The 24,586-nt window shown below is 44.5% G+C and overlaps 1 protein-coding gene across 2 annotated transcripts in view; it reads left to right on the forward strand.

The window, feature by feature from the left end:
• Positions 1–24,586, forward strand: part of LOC138670461 (gamma-aminobutyric acid receptor subunit gamma-3-like) — a 1,219,385-nt gene that overhangs the window by 1,124,883 nt on the left and 69,916 nt on the right. For both annotated transcript variants that reach the window (XM_069757829.1, XM_069757830.1), the window contains exon 7: positions 15,959–16,111. In XM_069757829.1, coding sequence (XP_069613930.1) covers positions 15,959–16,111 — 153 coding nt within the window. The remainder of the gene's footprint in view (positions 1–15,958; positions 16,112–24,586) is intronic.

Here is a 24,586-nt window from a genome sequence, read left to right on the forward strand (position 1 = left end):
TCCCATCTCAATTCTAGTCAATTTTGCATTAAAAAGTCAAATGGCGCTCCTTCGCTTCCAAGATCTGTCATGCGCCCAAACAGTGGTTTACCTCCACTTATGGGGTATTGGCGTACTCAGGACAAATTGTACATCAAGGTTTGGGGTCCATTTTCTCCTGTAACCCTTGGTAAAATAAAACAAATTGGAGCTAAAGTAAATTTTTTGTGAAAAAAAGTTAAATGTTAATTTTTATTTAAACATTCCAAAAATTCATGTGAAACACCTTGTTAGGGGTCGAGTTCCCGCTTCTGCACAGGGGGAATCTCGAGCCACCTCCGCTGCGGTCTCCCATTCTTGTCCAGCCGCAGTGGAGTCTGCTCAGCAAAGACGTCAGTCCCAGCGTCTTGCTCATTCTCACTCTGTTCCAGTCTCTGCCATTAAAGTCAGTGCTGGTCAGCAGCGAGCGGACTTCTCTGGGACTAAGTCCTTGTCTGCACGTACTGAGCATGCCCAGGGTAAGATCTCCCATTGGAGATCGAGGGTCATGTGCTCAGGCTCTGCAGCACATTCCATTGGTCCTCTTGGCAGGTCTTGGAAGGGCAAATGTGCTGTGGCCACTTCCTGTGCTGCTGCTATATAAACTGCGCATGACCGCACGGCCATGCGCTAGTATTGTCTTTCAATCTCTAATGTGTGTATGTTGTGAGTGCAAGTCGTCCTTGGATACCCCTACCCTATTGAATGACTGTTCGCGGAAGGTGTATGGCTGCTACCTAGCGCCCGACTTATCCTACAGCACTAGTCACACATTATAGCGTCCAGTTGCTGTGACCGCCAGTACGGCGCCGTGCACTTCCTCTGTGCTTTCCTTACCCAAGCCTGGGTGGTTAGTGGCGTTCGTCAGTGCCGCACTGCATGCACTCTTGTGCCTTAATATTGCTCTTCAGTTTCCTTACACACCCAGTTGCGGTGTTGTGCCAGCAAGGGTCTAATCGGACTTTAATCCTAGTTGGGGTTGAGTTCACTGACTACTTGCTCGCGCTTTAGGTGCGGTACCGCGGTCCTGTGCCTTAACAGGATTGCTTCTTTCACGCTTCTTTCATTTCATTTCATTTCATTTCATTTCATTGCTTCTTTCACGCTGGGTGAGGTTAACCCATGCATGTATACTTTAGTGTACCGCCATATAGTCTGCTAATTGCTAGCAGCAGGTTTTCACCTGCACGGTGGACCCCGGACTGCGAACGCATCTATACCATCTGTCTTGGTGCGTTCCGCCAATCCTAACACACCTGAAGGGTTAATAAACTTCCTGAATGTGGTTTTGAGAACCTTGAGGGGTGCAGTTTTTAGAATGGTGTCACACTTGGGTATTTTCTATCATATAGACCCCTCAAAATGACTTCAAATGAGATGTGGTCCCTAAAATAAAATGGTGTTGTAAATATGAGAAATTGCTGGTCAACTTTTAACCCTTATAACTCCCTAACAAAAAAAATTTTGGTTCCAAAATTGTGCTGATATAAAGTAGACATGTGGGAAATGTTACTTATTAAGTATTTTGTGTGACATATCTCTGTGATTTAATTGCATAAAAATTCAAAGTTGGAAAATTGCGAAATTTTCAAAATATTTGCCATATTTCCGTTTTTTTCACAAATAATTGCAGGTAATAGCAAAGAAATTTTACCACTATCATGAAGTACAATATGTCACGAGAAAACAATGTCAGAATTACTGGGATCCGTTGAAGCGTTCCAGAGTTATAACCTCATAAAGGGACAGTGGTCAGAATTGTAAAAATTGGCCCGGTCCATAACATGCAAACCACCCTTGGGGCTAAAGGGGTTAAACTTAGGAGAAGAAACCTTCATAGGAACATGACGGGAAGACAACCAGACCAGATCCCCAACCCGAAGCCGGGAACCAACACACCAATGACGGTTAGCAAAACATTGAGCCTCCTCCTGAGACAACACCAAATTGTCCACCACATGAGCCCAAATCTGCTGCAACCTGTCAACCACAGAATCCACACCAGGACAGTCAGAAGGCTCAACCTGCCCAGAAGAAAAACGAGGATGAAAACCAAAATTACAAAAGAAAGGCGAAACCAAAGTAGCCGAACTAGCCCGATTATTAAGGGCAAACTCGGCCAATGGCAAGAAAGCCACCCAATCATCCTGATCAGCAGACACAAAGTATCTCAAATAAGTCTCCAAAGTCTAATTAGTTCGCTTGGTCTGACCATTTGTCTGAGGATGAAACGCAGAAGAAAAAGACAAATGAATGCCCAGCCTAGCACAAAAGGCCTGCCAAAACCTAGAAACAAACTGGGAACCTCTGTCGGACACAATATTCTCCGGAATACCATGCAAACGGACCACATGCTGAAAAAACAACGGAATCAAATCCAAAGAGGAAGGCGATTTAGGCAAAGGCACCAAATGAACCATCTTAGAGAACCGGTCACAAACAACCCAGATAACCGACATCCTCTGGGAAACCGGAAGATCGGAAATAAAATCCATAGAATATGCGTCCAGGGCCTCTCAGGGAGCGGCAATGGCAAAAGCAACCCACTAGCACGGGAACAACAAGGCTTGGCCCGCGCACAAGTCCCACAGGACTGCACAAAATAAAGCACATCACGCGACAAAGAAGACCACAAAAAGGACCTACCAACCAAGTCTCTGGTACCAAAAATGCCACGATGACCAGCCAACACTAGGATTGAGCGAAACAGGTCGGCCAGATTCAGAAGTCGCCGACTTTTGGCAAAGTCGGGTTTCATGAAACCCGACCCGACCCCTGTGTGGGGTCGGCCATGAGGTCGGCGATCTTCTGAATCTGGAATCGGAAATCAGATACCGATTCCCGATATGTTTAAGATATCGGGAAACGGTATCGGAATTCAGATTTAAGTGTAAAATAAAGAATAAAAATAAAAAATATTGCTATACTCACCCTCGGACGCACCCTGGTTGTAGCCGGGAGCCTTCCTTCCTAAGAATCAGCGCCTGAAGGACCTTTCGATGACGTTGCGGCTTGTGATTGGTCGCGTGAGTGGTCACATGGGCATCACGCGACCAATCACAAGCCGCGACGTCATCGAAAGGTCCTTCAAGCGCTCATTCTTAAGAAGGAAGGCTGCGGGTTAGAACCAGGGCGCGTCCGAGGGTGAGTATAGCAATATTTTTTATTTTTATTCTTTATTTTACACATTAATATGGATCGCAGGGCCTGAAGGAGAGTTTCCTCTCCTTCAGACCCTGGGAACCATTAGAAACCCAATGCACTGCATTGGGTTTCGTGTTTCGGCCGACCCCCGACCCCGACTTTTCTATAGGATTGGCCGATTTCACTCGACCTGACTTTTGAAAAAGTTGGGTTTCGTGAAATCTGACCTGATCCTATAAAAACAAAAGTCGCTCAACCCTAGCCAACACGGAACAGTGAACCTCAGAAATCACTCTACTAGTCCATCTGTCAGGAACAAACAGTTTCCCCACAGGACAGCGGTCAGGTTTGTCAGCCTGAAATTCCTGAAGAACCCGTCGTAAATCAGGGGAAATGGCAGAAAGGACCACCCCTTCTTTCAGAATACCGACCGGTTCTAAGACCTCAGGAGAATCAGGCAAAAAACTCCTAGAGAGGGCATCAGCCTCAATGTTCTTAGAACCCGGAAGGTACGAGACCACGAAATCAAAACGGGATAAAAACAAGGACCATCGAGCCTGTCTAGGATTCAGCCATTTGGCAGACTCGAGGTAAATCAAATTCTTATGATCGGTCAAGACCACAATACGGTGCTTAGCTCCCTCAAGCCAATGTCGCTACTCCTCAAACGCCCACTTCATAGCCAACAACTCCCGATTGCTGACATCATAATTGCGTTCAGCAGGCGAAAACTTACGGGAAAAGAAGGCACACGGTTTCACCAAGGAACCAACAGGATCCCTCTGAGACAAAACGGCCCCTTCCCCAATCTCAGAAGCGTCAACCTCAACCTGAAACGGAAGAGAAACATCCGGTTGGCGCAACACCGGAGCAGAAGTAAATCGACGTTTAAGCTCCTGAAAGGCAGAGACAGCCGCAGAGGACCAATTTGCCACATCAGCGTCTTTCTTTGTCAAATCGGTCAAGGGTTTAACCACGCTGGAAAAATTAGCAATGAAACGGCGATAAAAATTTGCAAAATCCAAAAATTTCTGAAGGCTCTTCACGGATGTGGGCTGAATCCAATCATGAATGGCCTGAACCTTAAACGGATCCATCTCTATAGACGAGGGAGAAAAAATAAAGCCCAAAAAGGAAACCTTCTGCACCCCAAAGAGACACTTAGACCCTTTCACAAACAGGGCATTGTCACGAAGGATCTGAAATACCATCCTGACCTGTTCCACATGAGACTCCCAATCATCAGAAAAAATTAAAATATCGTCCAAATATACAATCAAGAACTTATCAATATAAGTCCGGAAAATATCATGCATGAAGGACTGAAAAACAGATGGAGCATTAGTGAGCCGAATGGCATCACAAGGTATTCAAAATGGCCTTCGGGCGTGTTAAACGCAGTTTTCCATTCATCACCCTGCTTAATACGAACAAGATTATATGCCCCCCGAAGGTCAATCTTCGTAAACCAACTAGCTCCCTTAATCCTAGCAAACAAATCGGTAAGCAAAGGTAAAGGGTATTGAAACTTGACCGTGATTTTATTCAAGAGGCGATAATCAATACAGGGTCTCAAGGAACCATCTTTTTTAGCAACAAAAAAGAACCCCGCTCCCAACGGTGAAGAAGATGGCCGAATATGCCCTTTCTCCAAAGACTCCTTAATATAGCTCCGCATGGCGGTATGTTCAGGCACAGACAGGTTGAAAAGTCGACCCTTAGGAAACTTACAGCCTGGAATCAAGTCAATAGCACAATCGCAGTCCCTGTGCGGTGGAAGGAAACTGGACTTGGACTCCTCGAATACATCCTGAAAATCAGACAAAAACTCTGGAATTTCAGAAGCGGAAGAAGAGGAGATTGACATCAAAGGAACATCATTATGAACCCCCTGACAACCCCAACTACTCACAGACATGGACGTCCAATCCAACACAGGATTATGTACCTGCAACCACGGAAAACCCAGCACGATAGCATCATGCAAATTATGCAACACCAGAAATCGACAATCTTCCTGATGGGCTGGCGCCATGCGCATGGTCACCTGTGTCCAAAACTGGGGCTTATTTTTTGCCAAGGGTGTAGCATCAATGCCCCTTAAAGGAATAGGGTTCTGCAAAGGCTGCAAGGGAAAACCACAACGCATAGCAAACTCAAAGTCCATTAAGTTCAAGGCGGCGCCTGAATCCACAAACTCCATGACAGAAAAGGATGACAATGAGCAGATCAAGGACACAGATAACAGAAATTTAGGTTGTACAGTACTGATGGTAAATGAACTAGCGATCCTCTTTGTCCACTTAGGGCAGACTGAAATGACATGAGAAGCATCGCCAAAATAATAACACAACCCATTCTGACGTCTGAATCCTTGTCGTTCCGTGCTAGACAGAATCCTATCACACTGCATTGGCTCAGGAATCTGCTCTGAGGACAACGCCACAGCGCGCACAGTTCTGCGCTCCGGCAAGCGCTGGTCAATCTGAATGGCCAGAGACATAGAATCACTCAGACCGGAAGGCGTGGGAAACCCCACCATAACATCTTTAACGGATTAAGAAAGACCTTTTCTGAAAATTGCCGCCAAAGCATCATTATTCCATTGAGTCAACACAGACCATTTTCTGAATTTCTGACAATACAATTCTGCCGCCTCTTGACCCTGAGACAGGGCCAACAAGGTCTTCTCAGCTTGATCGACAGAATTAGGTTCATCATATAATAATCCTAATGCCTGAAAAGGAGTCTACATTAAGCAAAGCCGGATTCCCAGATTCCAGGGAAAACGCCCAATCCTGCGGGTCGCCACGCAGCAGGGAGATGACGATTTTAACCTGCTGAATGGAATCACCGGAGGATCAAGGTCTCAAAGCAAAAAACAGTTTACAGTTGTTTTTAAAACTCAAAAATTTGGACTAGTCACCAAAAAACTAATCAGGAGTAGGAATCTTCGGTTCTAAAACAGGAGTCTGAACAATATAATCAGAAATACCCTGTACCCTAGCAGCAAACTGGTCTGCACGAGAAGCTAATTCCTGAACATTCATGCTAGCACTAGGCTCCTCAGCCACCCAGAGATAAAGAGGGAAGAGAAGATAAAGCAGACTGAAGAAAAAAAAATGGCTCAACACCTTTCTTCCCTTCTTCTGAGATGCATTTAACTCATTATTGGCCAGTTGTACTGTTATCATCCGGTGACCTTGGAGCAGCATGAAAACTTTCACTGGAGTAGGTGGTAACTATACTGACCGCAAATCCTGATCTTAACACCGCAACTAGAAGTAGCTGTGGGGTGTACCTAACAAACCCTAGGCACCTCGTCACAGCCGGAGGACTAGATACCCCTATAGATGGAAATAGGAATACTACCTTGCCTCAGAGCAGAACCCCAAAGGATAGGCAACCCCCCACAAATATTGGCTGTGAGTAGGAGAGGAAAGACAAACACAGGCAGAAAACAGGATTTAGCACAAGAGGCCACTCTAGCTAAAATAGGAAAGGATAGAACAGAGTCCTGTGCCGTCAGTTTTAAAACCCTTCCAAAAATATCCACAGCAGATTATACAAAAAATTCCTCCATCTAACTAAAGACGTGGAACGTATATCTGCAACTCCAGAGACTCCTACATTCAGAGCAGGAATACAATCAAAAGTCAAGCACACAGCTTGTGTGCCATAGAAAAAGAAACAGACACTTATCTTGAATTGGCAGCTAAGCAGGAGAAGCCAGACAGAGATCCAACACTTCCCAAGAAACATTGACAACTGGCAAGGACTAATGAGTCCTGCAAACCTAAATACCCCAGTCAGAATTGCAATCAGCAGATACACCTGTCCAGGACTGCAGGCCAGGGACAACTGCATTACCACCTACAACCACCGGAGGGAGCCCAAAAGCAGAATTCACAACAATGCGGTCTATAATTTTGTATGGGGCTCATTATTCTGTTTGGAGCACTATGTTGTGCCCATAATACTGTTTGGAGTAATATGGGGCTCATTATTCTGTATGGAGCAGTATGTGGTGCCCATAATATGGTAGGGAGAAATACATGGGGCCCATTATACTGTCTGTTTTCTGAGCTATTGTAGAATTTACAATATATATCACTCATGTAATGTAAGAAGTAAGGGAAATCTTTGGCATTGCACTATTCTTATATTTCTCTGCCGTATATGTGTATCATGAATTGTGTATTGTGTTATTGGGCCCACTGAGGCTTTCTCCCGGGGCCTCAAAAACCTGGGGCCAGCCCTGATGGGGACAATACCTTTTTATATATGGCATCTTATTGAACACGCTATATTATGACTGTCAGATTTGCACAAAATCAATCAGATCAGAGGAAAGCAAATATTATTATATTTCTAGAAATATTCTGATTTAAACTACATTCATACTATGTACAAATTGCATACGTGACTGGCTCCATATGAAGATTTGTGTACCTGACCACATAACAGAAGAGTGCACCTATACTATGTATATGTGTATGTATACACCTATGTGTATGTGTATGTGTATACACCTAGGTGTATGTATACACCTATGTATGCAACTAGGCATACAATAGTTTGGCCTGTATATTAGCACATACTGTAATTTTTTACATAAAAGGGAACCTGTCAGCAGGATTGTGCACAGTAGCCTACAGACAGTGTCAGGTCGGCGCCATTTATACTGATTAAAATGATACCTTGGTTTCTGAAATCCATCTTGTGGTTATGGTTACTGTTTAAACTTATTTTTAGTTTTCAGTTAATGAGATTAAGGTGCTCTGGGGCGGCTTCATATGGTGCTCTGATTAGTTATTCATCGGTATCGTGTAAGGTGATGAGTTCCGGCCTCTGCAGAGGGGGAATCTCGAACCATCTCCACTGCGGTCATCCCATTTTTCTCCAGCCGCAATGGAACCTGCTCAGCGGAGACATCGGTCCCAGCTGTTGTGACCTGGTGGTCAGGACAATAATGGACCTGGTGGTTAAGAGCACACGGAATGACCTGATAGTTACTGATAATAAAGGACGAGCTCTGGGACGTGGGATCTCTGCTGACCGCAATCCCTTATCCTATCAAAACACACTAGAAATAGCCGTGGATTGCTCCTAACGCTCCCTATGCAACTCGGCACAGCCTAAGGAACTAGCTAGCCCTGAAGATAGAAAAATAAAGCCTACCTTGCCTCAGAGAAATTCCCCAAAGGAAAAGGCAGCCCCCCACATATAATGACTGTGAGTAAAGATGAAAATACAAACACAAAGATGAAATAGATTTAGCAAAGTGAGGCCCGACTTACTGAACAGACCGAGGATAGGAAAGGTTGCTTTGCGGTCAGCACAAAAACCTACAAAAAGACCACGCAGAGGGCGCAAAAAGACCCTCTGCACCGACTCACGGTGCGGAGGCGCTCCCTCTGCATCCCAGAGCTTCCAGCAAGCAAGACAACAATAAAAATAGCAAGCTGGACAGAAAAATAGCAAACCAAAGAAATACAAGCAGGAACTTAGCTTCTGCTGGGAAGACAGGTCACAAGAACGATCCAGGAGTGAACTAGACCAATACTGGAACATTGACTGGTGGCATGGAGCAAAGATCTAAGTGGAGTTAAATAGAGCAGCCAGCTAACGAATTAACCTCGTCACCTGTGGAAGGAAACTCAGAAACACCCACCAGAGGAAGTCCATGGACAGAACCAGCCGAAGTACCATTCATGACCACAGGAGGGAGCCCGACAACAGAATTCACAACAGTACCCCCCCCTTGAGGAGGGGTCACCGAACCCTCACCAGAGCCCCCAGGCCGACCAGGATGAGCGAAATGAAAGGCACAAACCAGATCGGCAGCATGAACATCAGAGGCAAAAACCCAGGAATTATCTTCCTGACCATAACCCTTCCACTTGACCAGGTACTGGAGTTTCCGTCTCGAAACACGAGAATCCAAAATCTTCTCCACCACATACTCCAACTCCCCCTCAACCAACACCGGGGCAGGAGGATCAACGGATGGAACCACAGGCGCCACGTATCTCTGCAATAACGACCTATGGAACACATTATGAATGGCAAAAGAAGCAGGAAGGGCCAAACAAAATGACACAGGATTGATAACCTCAGAAATCTTATACGGACAAATGAAACGCGGCTTAAACTTAGGAGAGGAAACCTTCATAGGAACATAACGAGACGACAACCAAACCAAATCCCTAACACGAAGTCGGGGACCCACACCGCGCCGGCGGTTAGCGAAACGTTGAGTCTTCTCCTGGGACAATGTCAAATTGTCCACCACATGAGTCCAAATCTGCTGCAACCTATCCACCACAGTATCTACACCAGGACAGTCCGAAGACTCAACCTGCCCTGAAGAGAAACGAGGATGGAAACCAGAATTGCAGAAAAACGGCGAAACCAAAGAAGCCGAGCTGGCCCGATTATTAAGGGCGAACTCAGCCAACGGCAAAAAGGACACCCAATCATCCTGATCAGCAGAAACAAAGCATCTCAGATATGTTTCCAAAGTTTGATTAGTTCGTTCGGTTTGGCCATTTGTCTGAGGATGGAAAGCCGAGGAAAAAGACAAATCAATGCCCATCCTTGCACAAAAGGATCGCCAAAACCTCGAAACAAACTGGGAACCTCTGTCAGAAACGATGTTCTCCGGGATACCATGTAAACGAACCACATGCTGGAAAAATAATGGCACCAAATCAGAGGAGGAAGGCAATTTAGACAAAGGTACCAAATGGACCATCTTAGAAAAGCGATCACAAACCACCCAAATGAACGACATCTTTTGAGAGACGGGGAGATCCGAAATAAAATCCATAGAAATATGCGTCCAGGGCCTCTTCGGGACCGGCAAGGGCAAAAGCAACCCACTGGCACGAGAACAGCAGGGCTTAGCCCGAGCACAAGTCCCACAGGACTGCACAAAAGAACGCACATCCCGTGACAAAGACGGCCACCAAAAGGATCTAGCCACCAAATCTCTGATACCAAAGATTCCAGGATGCCCAGCCAACACTGAACAATGAATCTCAGAGATAACTCTACTAGTCCATCTATCAGGGACAAACAGTTTCTCCGCTGGGCAACGGTCAGGTCTATCAGCCTGAAATTTTTGCAGCACCCGCCGCAAATCAGGGGAGATGGCAGACAAAATTACCCCCTCTTTGAGAATACCCGCCGGTTCAGGAACACCCGGAGAGTCAGGCACAAAACTCCTTGACAGAGCATCAGCCTTCACATTCTTAGAGCCCGGAAGGTACGAAACCACAAAATCAAAACGGGAGAAAAATAACGACCATCGAGCCTGTCTCGGATTCAACCATTTGGCAGACGCAAGATAAGTCAAATTCTTGTGATCTGCAAGACCACCACGCGATGCTTGGCTCCTTCAAGCCAATGACGCCACTCCTCGAATGCCCACTTCATGGCCAACAACTCACGATTGCCAACATCATAATTACGCTCAGCAGGCGAAAACTTTCTAGAAAAGAAAGCACATGGCTTCACCACCGAGCCATCAGAACTTCTTTGTGACAAAACAGCCCCTGCTCCAATCTCAGAAGCATCAACCTCAACCTGAAACGGGAGCGAAACATCTGGCTGGCACAACACAGGGGCAGAAGAAAAACAACGCTTCAACTCCTGAAAAGCCTCTACAGCTGCAGAAGACCAATTGACCACATCAGCACCCTTCTTGGTCAAATCAGTCAACGGTTTAGCAACAGTAGAAAAATTAACGATGAAGCGCCGATAAAAATTAGCAAAGCCAAGGAACTTTTGCAGGCTCTTCACAGATGTCGGCTGAGTCCAATCGTAAATGGCCTGGACTTTAACAGGGTCCATCTCGATAGTAGAAGGGGAAAAAATGAACCCCAAAAATGAAACTTTCTGAACTCCAAAGAGACACTTTGACCCCTTCACAAACAAGGAATTCGCACGAAGGACCTGGAACACCATTCTGACCTGCTTCACATGAGACTCCCAATCATCCGAAAAGACCAAAATATCATCCAAATACACAATCAGGAATTTATCCAGGTACTCTCGGAAGATGTCATGCATAAAGGACTGAAATACTGATGGAGCATTGGAAAGCCCGAATGGCATAACCAGGTACTCAAAATGGCCCTCGGGCATATTAAATGCTGTTTTCCATTCATCGCCTTGTTTAATACGCACAAGATTATACGCCCCTCAAAGATCTATCTTGGTGAACCAACTAGCCCCTTTAATACGAGCCAACAAATCAGACAGCAACGGCAAAGGATACTGAAATTTGACTGTAATTTTATTAAGAAGGCGGTAATCAATACAAGGTCTCAAAGAACCATCCTTCTTGGCCACAAAAAAGAACCCTGCTCCTAACGGTGATGACGACGGGTGAATATGGCCTTTCTCCAAGGATTCCTTTATATAACTCTGCATAGCGGCGTGTTCTGGCACAGATAAATTGAACAATCGACCCTTAGGAAACTTACTACCAGGAATCAAATTAATTGCACAATCACAATCCCTATGAGGAGGTAGGGCACTGGCTTTGGGCTCATCATATACATACCGATAATCCGACAAAAACTCTGGAACTTCATAAGGAGTGGAAGACGAAATAGACAAAAATGGAACATCACCATGTACCCCCTGGCAACCCCAGCTGGACACAGACATAGATTTCCAGTCCAATACTGGATTATGAACCTGTAGCCATGGCAACCCCAAAACGACCACATCATGCAGATTATGCAACACCAGAAAGCGGATATCCTCCTGATGTGCAGGAGCCATGCACATGGTCAATTGGGTCCAGTACTGATGCTTATTCTTGGCCAAAGGCGTAGCATCAATTCCTCTCAATGGAATAGGATACTGCAAGGGCTCCAAGAAAAACCCACAGCGCCTAGCATACTCGAAGTCCATCAAATTCAGGGCAGCGCCTGAATCCACAAATGCCATAACAGAATAGGATGACAAACAGCAAATCAGAGTAACGAACAATAGAAATTTAGACTGTACCATACCAATGGTGGCAGACCTACCGAACCGCTTAGTGCGCTTAGGACAATCGGAGATAGCATGAGTGGAATCACCACAGTAAAAACATAGCCCATTCCGACGTCTGTGTTCTTGCCGTTCAGCTCTGGTCAAAGTCCTATCACATTGCATAGGCTCAGGCCCATGCTCAGATAGTACCGCCAAATGGTGCACAGCTTTACGCCCACGCAAGCGTCGATCGTTCTGAATGCCCAAAGACATAAACTCATTCAGACCAGCAGGCATGGGAAATCCCACCATGACATCCTTAAGGGCTTCAGAGAGACCCTTTCTGAAGAATGCTGCCAGGGCACATTCATTCCACTGAGTGAGCACAGACCACTTTCTAAACTTCTGACAATATATCTCCGCTTCATCCTGACCCTGACACAGAGCCAGCAAGATTTTCTCTGCCTGATCCACTGAATTAGGTTCGTCATAAAGCAATCCAAGCGCCAGGAAAAACGCATCAACATCACGCAATGCCGGATCTCCTGGCGCAAGGGAAAATGCCCAGTCTTGAGGGTCACCACGTAACAAAGAAATAATGATCTTTACTTGTTGAACAGGGTCACCTGAGGAGCGAGGTTTCAAGGCAAGAAACAATTTACAATTATTTTTGAAATTCAAGAACTTAGATCTATCACCAAAAAACAAATCAGGAATTGGAATCCTAGGCTCTGACATCGTATTCTGAACCACAAAATCTTGAATGTTTTGTACCCTTGTAGTGAGATTATCCATCCAAGAGGACAGACCTTGAATGTCAATGTTTACACCTGTGTCCTGACCCACCCAGAGGTAAAGGGGAAAAGAGAGACAAAACACACTACAAAGAAAAAAAAATGGTCTCAGAACTTCTCTTATCCCTCTATTGAGATGCATTAGTACTTTGGGCCACCTGTACTGTTGTGACCTGGTGGTCAGGACAATAATGGACCTGGTGGTTAAGAGCACACGGAATGACCTGATAGTTACTGATAATAAAGGACGAGCTCTGGGACGTGGGAACTCTGCTGACTGCAATCCCTAACCCTATCAAAACACACTAGAAATAGCCATGGATTGCTCCTGACGCTCCCTATGCAACTCGGCACAGCCTAAGGAACTAGCTAGCCCTGAAGATAGAAAAATAAAGCCTACCTTGCCTCAGAGAAATTCCCCAAAGAAAAAGGCAGCCCCCCACATATAATGACTGTGAGTAAAGATGAAAATACAAACACAGAGATGAAATAGATTTAGCAAAGTGAGGCCCGACTTACTGAACAGATCGAGGATAGGAAAGGTTGCTTTGCGGTCAGCACAAAAACCTAGAAAAAGACCACGCAGAGGGCACAAAAAGACCCTCCGCACCGACTCACGGTGCGGAGGTGCTCCCTCTGCGTCCCAGAGCTTCCAGCAAGCAAGACAACAATAAAAATAGCAAGCTGGACAGAAAAATAGCAAACCAAAGAAATACAAGCAGGAACTTAGCTTCTGCTGGGAAGACAGGTCACAAGAACGATCCAGGAGTGAACTAGACCAATACTGGAACATTGACAGGTGGCATGGAGCAAAGATCTAAGTGGAGTTAAATAGAGCAGCCAGCTAACGAATTAACCTCGTCACCTGTGGAAGGAAACTCAGAAACACCCACCAGAGGAAGTCCATGGACAGAACCAGCCGAAGTACCATTCATGACCACAGGAGGGAGCCCGACAACAGAATTCACAACACCCAGCGTCTGGCTCAAGCTGATACTGTGCGACTGGTTACTGCTGCCCTTCCAGGCTCTGTCTTTGTAGCCAGCACTGATAAGCAGCGAGCAGGTCTTTCTGGGACTAAGTCCTGCTTTTCCCATACTGAGCATGCCCACAGGATGACCTCCCATTAGAGGCACAGGTCCTGTTGCGGCTCCTATTGGACCATCTGGAAGGTCCCGTAGCACTGCTTCTATAAAAGGTTCGCATGGCCCCTCGGCCATGCGCTAGTGTATACTTGAAAATGTGTGTGTGTAGATGTGTGACTGTCACTCTTTAATCGTCCCCCTTCCTTGTGTTCTTGACTGCTCGCAAATGGTGGATGCTTGCTATCTAGCACCCGACAGTGCTACTTGCACCTAACACATGATACTATGTCTGATTGCAGTGGCCGCCAGTGCGGCGCCGTGCGCTAATAGTGCGCTTTCCTGACCCAAGTCTGGGTGTTTAGTGGCATCCGCCAGAGCGGCACTGCACGCACTCTTGTGCATTTAATTATTGTTTCAGGTTAACTCTGACACCCCAGTAGCGGTGTCGAGCGCAAGAGGTCTAGAGGAACTCTTTCCCTGAGTCTTGGGATAGAGTTCTGAGACTCCTTGCTTGCGCTCTTTGTGCGGTACTGCGGCCCTGTGACGCAACAGGGTTTGCTTCCTTCATACCGGGTGAAGCTAACCCATGTGTATATCCACATTGTACCACCATATAGTCTGTCATTACTCAGCAGCAGGTTCCATCTCTACACGGTGGACCCCGGGTTGCGAACGCACCTTATACCATCTTCCTAATTATTTGGTGCATTCCGCTAGCCCTAACATATGGCTTCTGACAAATCATTGATCCCTCAGTGACCTGCCCCCTGGTATACATAATGAATATTATATATATATCTTTATCTAGAACAAAAAATCCCCCCGGTGGCATCTTTGCTGCACCATGATCGAATCCATTATTGCATTTACTTATTTGTTTTGATGGTATCCATAAATTCATTAAAAAAAAATCAGTTTGAAAATGGTGCCCGTCACGCCTGCACAGTAGCAGCTAAGAGCTAGAGAAAAAAAAATTGCCTCTTCCAAGATGGTACCTCCAGAGCCTAGAGAGAAGCATCTATCAGATCGCTGATAGCTGCTACTGCGCAGGCGGTGCCATCTTGCAAGTTGAAAAAAAAAATTTCTCCACTAAGATGATGCCGGCAGCACCTGCGCAGTAGCATCTCCATCTTGGAAGAGTCCGTTTTTTTCTCTAGCAAGATGGCACTGCCGGTGCCTGCGCAGTAGCAGGTACTACGCAGGCATGGCCTATGCCATTTTCAAACTGATTTTTTTTGATGAATTTAAGAATACCATCAAAAGCAATAATTTAGTATACATCATGGATGCGATCATGGTGCAGCGCAGGCGCTGCGGCCGGCCCCTTCCTGCAGAAGAGGATTTTTTAAAATATATATAAAAATTCATTATGTAAACTAGGAGGCAGGTAACTGGAGGATCAGTGACCTGTCAGAAGCCATACTGGTGAATGCCTAATCAGAGCACCACATGAAAACCCCCACAGGCCACCTGGGGGGATCGAGTATATCATTAACTCAACACTGAAAATAAAGATTAAACAACAACCACAAGATAGATGTCATTAACCATGGTATCATGTTAATCAGTATAACAGTGCTAAATTGACATTGTCTGTAGGTTACTGTGCACAATCCTGCTGACAGGTTCCCTTTAGCCCCAAGTTCATGTGAGAAATAGCCAATGTGAACACTCACATAGACAAACAATGGGTGCATGTATTGTCTGTTCTTCACACACATGCATAAAAAAGGGGTCATCAGAAAATCTGATAAAAATGATAAAGACTTGAAATACAAAGAGAATCCTAAACCAATTCAGATCTGTTGGTAAAATATTATATTGTTAGAAGTCTAAATGTGTTTCAACATTTTCTTTTGTATTTCTCTTGCAAAATAGTATTCATAGAAATTGGATATTAACAATGCTTTGTTTTTGTTCCAACAGGTGATTATATTGTCATGACTGTGTACTTTGATTTAAGCAGAAGAATGGGATACTTCACTATTCAAACATATATCCCTTGCATATTAACAGTTGTGTTATCCTGGGTATCATTCTGGATAAAAAAAGATTCTGCACCAGCAAGAACAGCATTAGGTAAGACATTAAAAAGACAGTTCTGCCATTTCTGCTTTGTTTGCGCATTGTTTAAATTGCATGTCAGTGATAAGTGCTGACAACTCGGTACAAGAAAAGAAGTGAGCTTTGGGACTGCACAAATACAATCTCTTGACTTGCAGTGACCAGTAATAGTGTCTATCTACGAATACTGACAGATTTTCTTCTTGTCACTTTGAAATGATTCAGAAACCACTTCCAGCCGTCATATAGAGTTGCATTAATGTATATGGCTTAAAAATGCATAGGACTCGAAATGGATTTTTCATTTCATGTAACTTTATTGTAATAAGTATATAAAAACATATACAGCTTTTTATTATACCTTATGTTTAATTTTCTCACCACTTTGAATATTTCTGCTGTCATTGAAAAGAAACGTTTTTGTTAAAATAATTTTCTCATGTTATTAAATTAGCTAGATAGCATCAAAATAAGCAAATTTGCAATTGATTTGCTTTTTCTATCAGCTGTCAATGAGAGTTTTTATTTTACATAATGTACAGTTTGTTCAGCCAAGGAGATTTACAACCAGAGCCTGTAGTAGTTATATTCCAGGCTGAATAGTTAACTGTCGAAATCCTAGTCAATTCTATCCAGCCGAATAATTTTTATAGAACTAATAGCTGCTCACCTCTTTCCCCCTCAGTATCGGCTCCTGGTCTCTTATCATCCTGAAATCACCAGTTCTTGACCTACTGGCCATGTGCACACGTTCAGGTTTTTTTGCGTTTTTTTCACGTTTTTCATGCTAAAAACGCTATAAAAACGCATTCAAAATGCATACATTATGCATTCTATCATTTAGAATGCATTCTGCATGTTTTGTGCACATGGATGCGTTTTTTTCCGCGAAAAAAGCGCATCGCGGTAAAAAAATAAGCATGTTCATTATTTTTGCGGATTTTCTGCGTTTTTCCCGCAATTCTATGCATTTGGGAAAAAACGCACAAAAAACGCACTAAAAACGAATAAAAAACGGATCAAAAACACGTCAATTCGCGGTAAAAACGCATGCGGATTTCAGGCAGAAATGTCCGGTTTTTGTCAGGAAAATTTCTGCAAGAAATCCTGACATGTGCACATACCCACACTACAGTTTCCAGAGCATTTCTTCTCATCACTGCTCTCAATTGTTCAAAGGCACAGTTCAGTTAACTCTAAATGCAAATATAATTACTGTGTAGTCTCTGATGGTACCTTCACACATAACGATATCGTTAACGATATTGTTGCTTTTTGTGACGTAGCAACGATATCGTTAAGGAAATCGTTCTGTGTGACAGCGACCAACGATCAGGCCCCTGCTGGGAGATCGTTGGTCGCTGAACAAAGTCCAGAACTTTATTTCGTCGCTGGATCTCTCGCAGACATTGCTGGATCGGCGTGTGTGACACCGATCCAGCGATGTCTTCACTGGTAACCAGGGTAAACATCGGGATACTAAGCGCAGGGCCGCGCTTAGTAACCCGATGTTTACCCTGGTTACCAGCGTAAAAGTAAAAAAAAAAAACCACTACATACTTACCTACCGCTGTCTGTCCCGGCGCTCTGCTTCTCTGCACTCCTCCTGTACTGGCTGTGAGCATTTATCAGCCGGAAAGCAGAGCGGTGACGTCACCGCTCTGCTTTCCGGCCGCTGTGCTCACAGCCAGTGCAGGAGGAGTGCAGAGAAGCACAGCACCGGGGACAGACAGCGGTAGGTAAGTATGTAGTGTTTTTTTTTTTTTTACTTTTACGCTGGTAACCAGGGTAAACATCGGGTTACTAAGCGCGGCCCTGTGCTTAGTAACCCGATGTTTACCCTGGTTACCGGCATCGTTGGTCGCTGGAGAGCGGTCTGTGTGACAGCTCTCCAGCGACCAAACAGCGACGCTGCAGCGATCCGGATCGTTGTCGGTATTGCTGCAGCGTCGCTTAATGTGAAGGGGCCATTAAACAAGTGCACTGACATACCATTAGCATAAGCTCTGCTGAAGTAACCTGACCAGACATGTCACTCAAGATAGAGTGCCAGTCCCTCAAGCAACTAGAAAGTATAGACATTACAGTAGTGTACAGCTCGAGGCAAAGTTTGAGTAATTTTTTTATTTATTTAAATATCATTACACTCTCCGGATATTATATATATTCTATTAGTTAATGCTTGTTGGCAACTGGACTTAATGGTGGCCGAACATGCACAGTGCTTACAAGCTGTTTCCTACTGAGTTTGGGGGAGGCTATGGTGGTGTCATGCTGCATATGGGGAGGCTATGGTGGTATCATGGTGCACATGGGGAGGCTATGGGGGTGACAGGCTGCACGTGGTGAGGCTATGGGAAGGCTGCATACTGTCGTGCAATATATGGGGAGGCTGTGTGGGGCTCAATCAGAATATGGGGAGGCTGTGGGGGCTTCAATCAGTATATGGGGAGGTTGTGGGGGCCTCATGCAATATATAGGAGGCTGTGTGGGTCCTCATTCAGTATGCAGAGAAACTGTGGGGCTCATGCTGTACATAAAAAGGTTTTTTGGGGCTCATGCAGTTTATGGGGAGGCTGTGTGGGGCCTCTTGCAGTATATGGGGAGACCGGGGCTCATGCAATACATGAGGAGGCTGTGTGGGGCTCATGCTGTACATAAAAAGGTTGTTTGGGGCTCATGCAGTTTATGGGGAGGCTGTGTGGGGCCTCTTGCAGTATATGGGGAGACCGGGGCTCATGCAGTACATGATGAGGCCGTGTGGGGCTCATGCTGTACATGGGGAGGCTTTGTGGGGCTCTTGCTGTACATGGGGAGGCTGTGTGAGGCTCATGCTGTACATGGGGAGGCTGTGTGGGGCTCATGCTGTACATGGGGAGGCTTTGTGGGGCTCTTGCTGTACATGGGGAGGCTTTGTGGCGCTAATGCTGTACATGGGGAGGCTGTGTGGGGCTCTTGCTGTACATGGGGAGGCTGTATGTGGCTCATGCTGTACACGGGGAGGCTATGTGGGGCTCATGCCGTATATGGGGAGGCTGTGTGGGGTTCATGCTGTATATGGGGAGGCTGTGTGGGGTTCATGCCCTATATGGGGAGGCTATGTGGGGCTCATGCCGTATATGGGGAGGCTGTGTGGGGTTCATGCCCTATATAGGGATGCTGTGTGGGGCTCATGCCCTATATGGGGAGGCTGTGTGGGGCTCATGATGTATATAGGGAGGTTGTGTTGGGCTCATGCCATATATAGGCAGGCTGTGTGAGGCTCATGCCGTATATAGGGAGGCTGTGAGGGGCTCATGCCCTATATACGGAGGCTGTGTGGGGCTCATGCCATATATAGGGAGGCTGTGTGAGGCTCATGCTGTATATAAGAGGCTGTGGGGGGTTCAAAGATATATAGGGAGTGTCAGCAAACTTAATTATGCTCTAAATTAAGTGATACAATTAATGTTAATAAATCAATATTGAGTAGAATTAATTTCAAGCTTTTAGTTTGGCCCTCCACAACAGTCATGGTCTTTCATGTGGCCCTTCGGGAAAATGAATTGTCCACCCCTGTAATAGAAGATACACAAAAGTGACATCATTCTAAAAGTTACACCCCTCAAAGTGCTCCAAACCACATTCAAGAAATGTATTAACCCTTTAGGTGCTTCACAAGAATTTTTGGAATGAGGATAAAAAAATTAGCATTTCACTTTTTTTCTCAAAAAATGTAATTCAGATACATTTTTTTACATGGGTAGCAGGAAAAAATGGACCCCACAATTTGTTGTGTAATTTCTCCTGAGCATGCCGATACCCCATATGAGGAAAGGAATGAGGGTTATTTGACTTTTTGAATGTAAAATTTCCTGGAATCATTAGCAGACATCATGTCCCATTTAGAGAGCCCCTGATGTGCCTTAACAGTGGAAATCCACACAAGTGACACCATTTTGGAAACTAGACACCTTAAGGAATGTATTTCGATGTGTGGTGAGCACCTTGAACCCCCAGGTGCTTCGCAGAAGTTCATAACGTTGAGCCATGAAAGTAATAAAATCACATTTTCCCCACAAAGATGTTATTTTAGCCACAAATTTGGCATTTTCATAAGAGTAACAGGAGAAATTGCACTATACAATTTGTAGAGCAATTTCTCCTGAGTATGTCAATATCCCATATGGGGAAGACTACTTTTGAAGCACAATGCAAAGCTCAGAAGGGAAGATGCGCCATATTAGAGTTCAGATTTTGCTGGAATTGTTTGAGGGTGCCATGTCATATTGTCAGAGCCCTCGAGGTGCCAGAACAACAGAAACCCCAAATATGTGAACTCATTTTACAAACTACACTCCAAAATGAATTCATCTAGGTGTGCAGTGATCATATTGACACCACATGTGCCTCACAGAATTTTACACCATTGAGCTAAGGGCTCATAATCCTAAGGGCTAATCGGGATTTTTTTTTACAGCAAACTGAGGTCCATTTTTTCCTAAGTGCGCCAATACACTACGTGTAATCAGGAAATATTTTTCAGCCACAGTGCAAGGCTCAGAAAGCAAGAAGTGCCAGATATTACTGTTATGGTTTGCAGGTGCCCTGACCCATTGGGAGAGCCCATGAGGTGGCAGAACAGCAGAACTCTCTATAAGTGACCCCATTTTACTAACTACAGCTTTCAATGAGTTAATCTAGGGGTGCAATGATCATATTGATACCACGAGTGTGTCACTGAATTTTATACCATTGGACAGTGAAGAAAATAAACCTACATTTTTACCACCACAGTTTTGTTTTAGCTCCAGATTTAACATTTTCACATAAGAAGTGGGTACAAATGGCACCATAATTTGTCCCACAAATTCTAATAGTAACATAGTAACATAGTAACATAGTTAGTAAGGCCAAAAAAAGACATTTGTCCATCCAGTTCAGCCTATATTCCATCATAATAAATCCCCAGATCTACGTCCTTCTACAGAACCTAATAATTGTATGATACAATATTGTTCTGCTCCAGGAAGACATCCAGGCCTCTCTTGAACCCCTCGACTGAGTTCGCCATCACCACCTCCTCAGGCAAGCAATTCCAGATTCTCACTGCCCTAACAGTAAAGAATCCTCTTCTATGTTGGTGGAAAAACCTTCTCTCCTCCAGACGCAAAGAATGCCCCCTTGTGCCCGTCACCTTCCTTGGTATAAACAGATCCTCAGCGAGATATTTGTATTGTCCCCTTATATACTTATACATGGTTATTAGATCGCCCCTCAGTCGTCTTTTTTCTAGACTAAATAATCCTAATTTCGCTAATCTATCTGGGTATTGTAGTTCTCCCATCCCCTTTATTAATTTTGTTGCCCTCCTTTGTACTCTCTCTAGTTCCATTATATCCTTCCTGAGCACCGGTGCCCAAAACTGGACACAGTACTCCATGTGCGGTCTAACTAGGGATTTGTACAGAGGCAGTATAATGCTCTCATCATGTGTATCCAGACCTCTTTTAATGCACCCCATGATCCTGTTTGCCTTGGCAGCTGCTGCCTGGCACTGGCTGCTCCAGGTAAGTTTATCATTAACTAGGATCCCCAAGTCCTTCTCCCTGTCAGATTTACCCAGTGGTTTCCCGTTCAGTGTGTAATGGTGATATTGATTCCCTCTTCCCATGTGTATAACCTTACATTTATCATTGTTAAACCTCATCTGCCACCTTTCAGCCCAAGTTTCCAACTTATCCAGATCCATCTGTAGCAGAATACTATCTTCTCTTGTATTAACTGCTTTACATAGTTTTGTATCATCTGCAAATATCGATATTTTACTGTGTAAACCTTCTACCAGATCATTAATGAATATGTTGAAGAGAACAGGTCCCAATACTGACCCCTGCGGTACCCCACTGGTCACAGCGACCCAGTTAGAGACTATACCATTTATAACCACCCTCTGCTTTCTATCACTAAGCCAGTTACTAACCCATTTACACACATTTTCCCCCAGACCAAGCATTCTCATTTTGTGTACCAACCTCTTGTGCGGCACGGTATCAAACGCTTTGGAAAAATCGAGATATACCACGTCCAATGACTCACCGTGGTCCAGTCTATAGCTTACCTCTTCATAAAAACTGATTAGATTGGTTTGACAGGAGCGATTTCTCATAAACCCATGCTGATATGGAGTTAAACAGTTATTCTCATTGAGATAATCCAGAATAACATCCCTCAGAAACCCTTCAAATATTTTACCAACAATAGAGGTTAGACTTACTGGCCTATAATTTCCAGGTTCACTTTTAGAGCCCTTTTTGAATATTGGCACCACATTTGCTATGCGCCAGTCCTGCGGAACAGACCCTGTCGCTATAGAGTCACTAAAAATAAGAAATAATGGTTTATCTATTACATTACTTAGTTCTCTTAGTACTCGTGGGTGTATGCCATCCGGACCTGGAGATTTATCTATTTTAATCTTATTTAGCCGGTTTCGCACCTCTTCTTGGGTTAGATTGGTGACTCTTAATATAGGGTTTTCATTGTTTCTTGGGATTTCACCTAGCATTTCATTTTCCACCGTGAATACCGTGGAGAAGAAGGTGTTTAATATGTTAGCTTTTTCCTCGTCATCTACAACCATTCTTTCCTCACTATTTTTTAAGGGGCCTACATTTTCAGTTTTTATTCTTTTACTATTGATATAGTTGAAGAACAGTTTGGGATTAGTTTTACTCTCCTTAGCAATGTGCTTCTCTGTTTCCTTTTTGGCAGCTTTAATTAGTTTTTTAGATAAAGTATTTTTCTCCCTATAGTTTTTTAGAGCTTCAGTGGTGCCATCCTGCTTTAGTAGTGCAAATGCTTTCTTTTTACTGTTAATTGCCTGCCTTACTTCTTTGTTTAGCCACATTGGGTTTTTCCTATTTCTAGTCCTTTTATTCCCACAAGGTATAAACCGCTTACACTGCCTATTTAGGATGTTCTTAAACATTTCCCATTTATTATCTGTATTCTCATTTCTGAGGATATTGTCCCAGTCTACCAGATTAAGGGCATCTCTAAGCTGGTCAAACTTTGCCTTCCTAAAGTTCAATGTTTTTGTGACTCCCTGACAAGTCCCCCTAGTGAAAGACAGGTGAAACTGCACAATATTGTGGTCGCTATTTCCTAAATGCCCAACCACCTGCAGATTTGTTATTCTGTCAGGTCTATTAGATAGTATTAGGTCCAAAAGTGCTGCTCCTCTGGTTGGATTCTGCACCAATTGTGAAAGATAATTTTTCTTGGTTATTAGCAGAAACCTGTTGCCTTTATGGGTTTCACAGGTTTCTGTTTCCCAGTTAATATCCGGGTAGTTAAAGTCCCCCATAACCAGGACCTCATTATGGGTTGCAGCTTCATCTATCTGCTTTAGAAGTAGACTTTCCATGGTTTCTGTTATATTTGGGGGTTTGTAACAGACCCCAATGAGAATTTTGTTACCATTTTTCCCTCCATGAATTTCAACCCATATGGACTCGACATCCTCATTCCCTTCGCTAATATCCTCCCTTAAAGTGGACTTTAGACAAGACTTTACATAGAGACAAACCCCTCCTCCTCTCCGATTTTTACGATCCTTTCTAAACAGACTGTAACCCTGTAAGTTAACTGCCCAGTCATAGCTTTCATCTAACCATGTCTCGGTTATTCCCACTATGTCAAAGTTACCTGTAGATATTTCTGCTTCTAGTTCTTCCATCTTGTTTGTCAGGCTTCTGGCGTTTGCGAGCATGCAGTTTAGAGGATTTTGTTTTGTTCCAATCTCCTCACTGTGGATTGTTTTAGAAATGTTCTTACCTCCCTTCTGAGTATGTTTTCCTGGGTCGTCTTTGTTCGAGTCTAATGTTTTTCTTCCCGTCCCCTCTTCTTCTAGTTTAACGCCCTCCTGATGAGTGTAGCGAGTCTTCTGGCGAATGTGTGTTTCCCAGGTTTGTTGAGGTGTAGTCCGTCTCTGGCGAGGAGTCCATCGTACAAGTAATTCACACCGTGGTCCAGGAATCCGAATCCTTGTTGTCTGCACCATCGTCTTAGCCAGTTGTTTGCATCAAGGATCCTGTTCCATCTCCTGGTGCCATGCCCATCTACTGGAAGGATAGAAGAAAAAACTACCTGTGCATCCAGTTCCTTTACTTTCTTCCCCAACTCTTCAAAGTCCTTGCAGATTGTCGGTAGGTCCTTCCTTGCCGTGTCATTGGTGCCAACATGTATCAGAAGAAATGGGTGGACGTCCTTGGAGCTGAAGAGCTTTGGTATCCTATCGGTCACATCCTTGATCATCGCACCTGGAAGGCAGCATACTTCTCTTGCAGTTATGTCCGGTCTGCAGATGGCTGCTTCTGTGCCTCTCAGTAGTGAGTCTCCCACCACCACCACTCTTCGTTGCTTCTTGGCTGTACTTTTTGCTGTCACTTGTTGCTGTGTGCCCTTTTCTTTTTTGCTTGCTGGTATTGCTTCATTCTTAGGTGTGCC

Source organism: Ranitomeya imitator, chromosome 3 (genome assembly GCF_032444005.1).
Source record: "Ranitomeya imitator isolate aRanImi1 chromosome 3, aRanImi1.pri, whole genome shotgun sequence".
Lineage (NCBI taxonomy): Eukaryota > Metazoa > Chordata > Amphibia > Anura > Dendrobatidae > Ranitomeya > Ranitomeya imitator.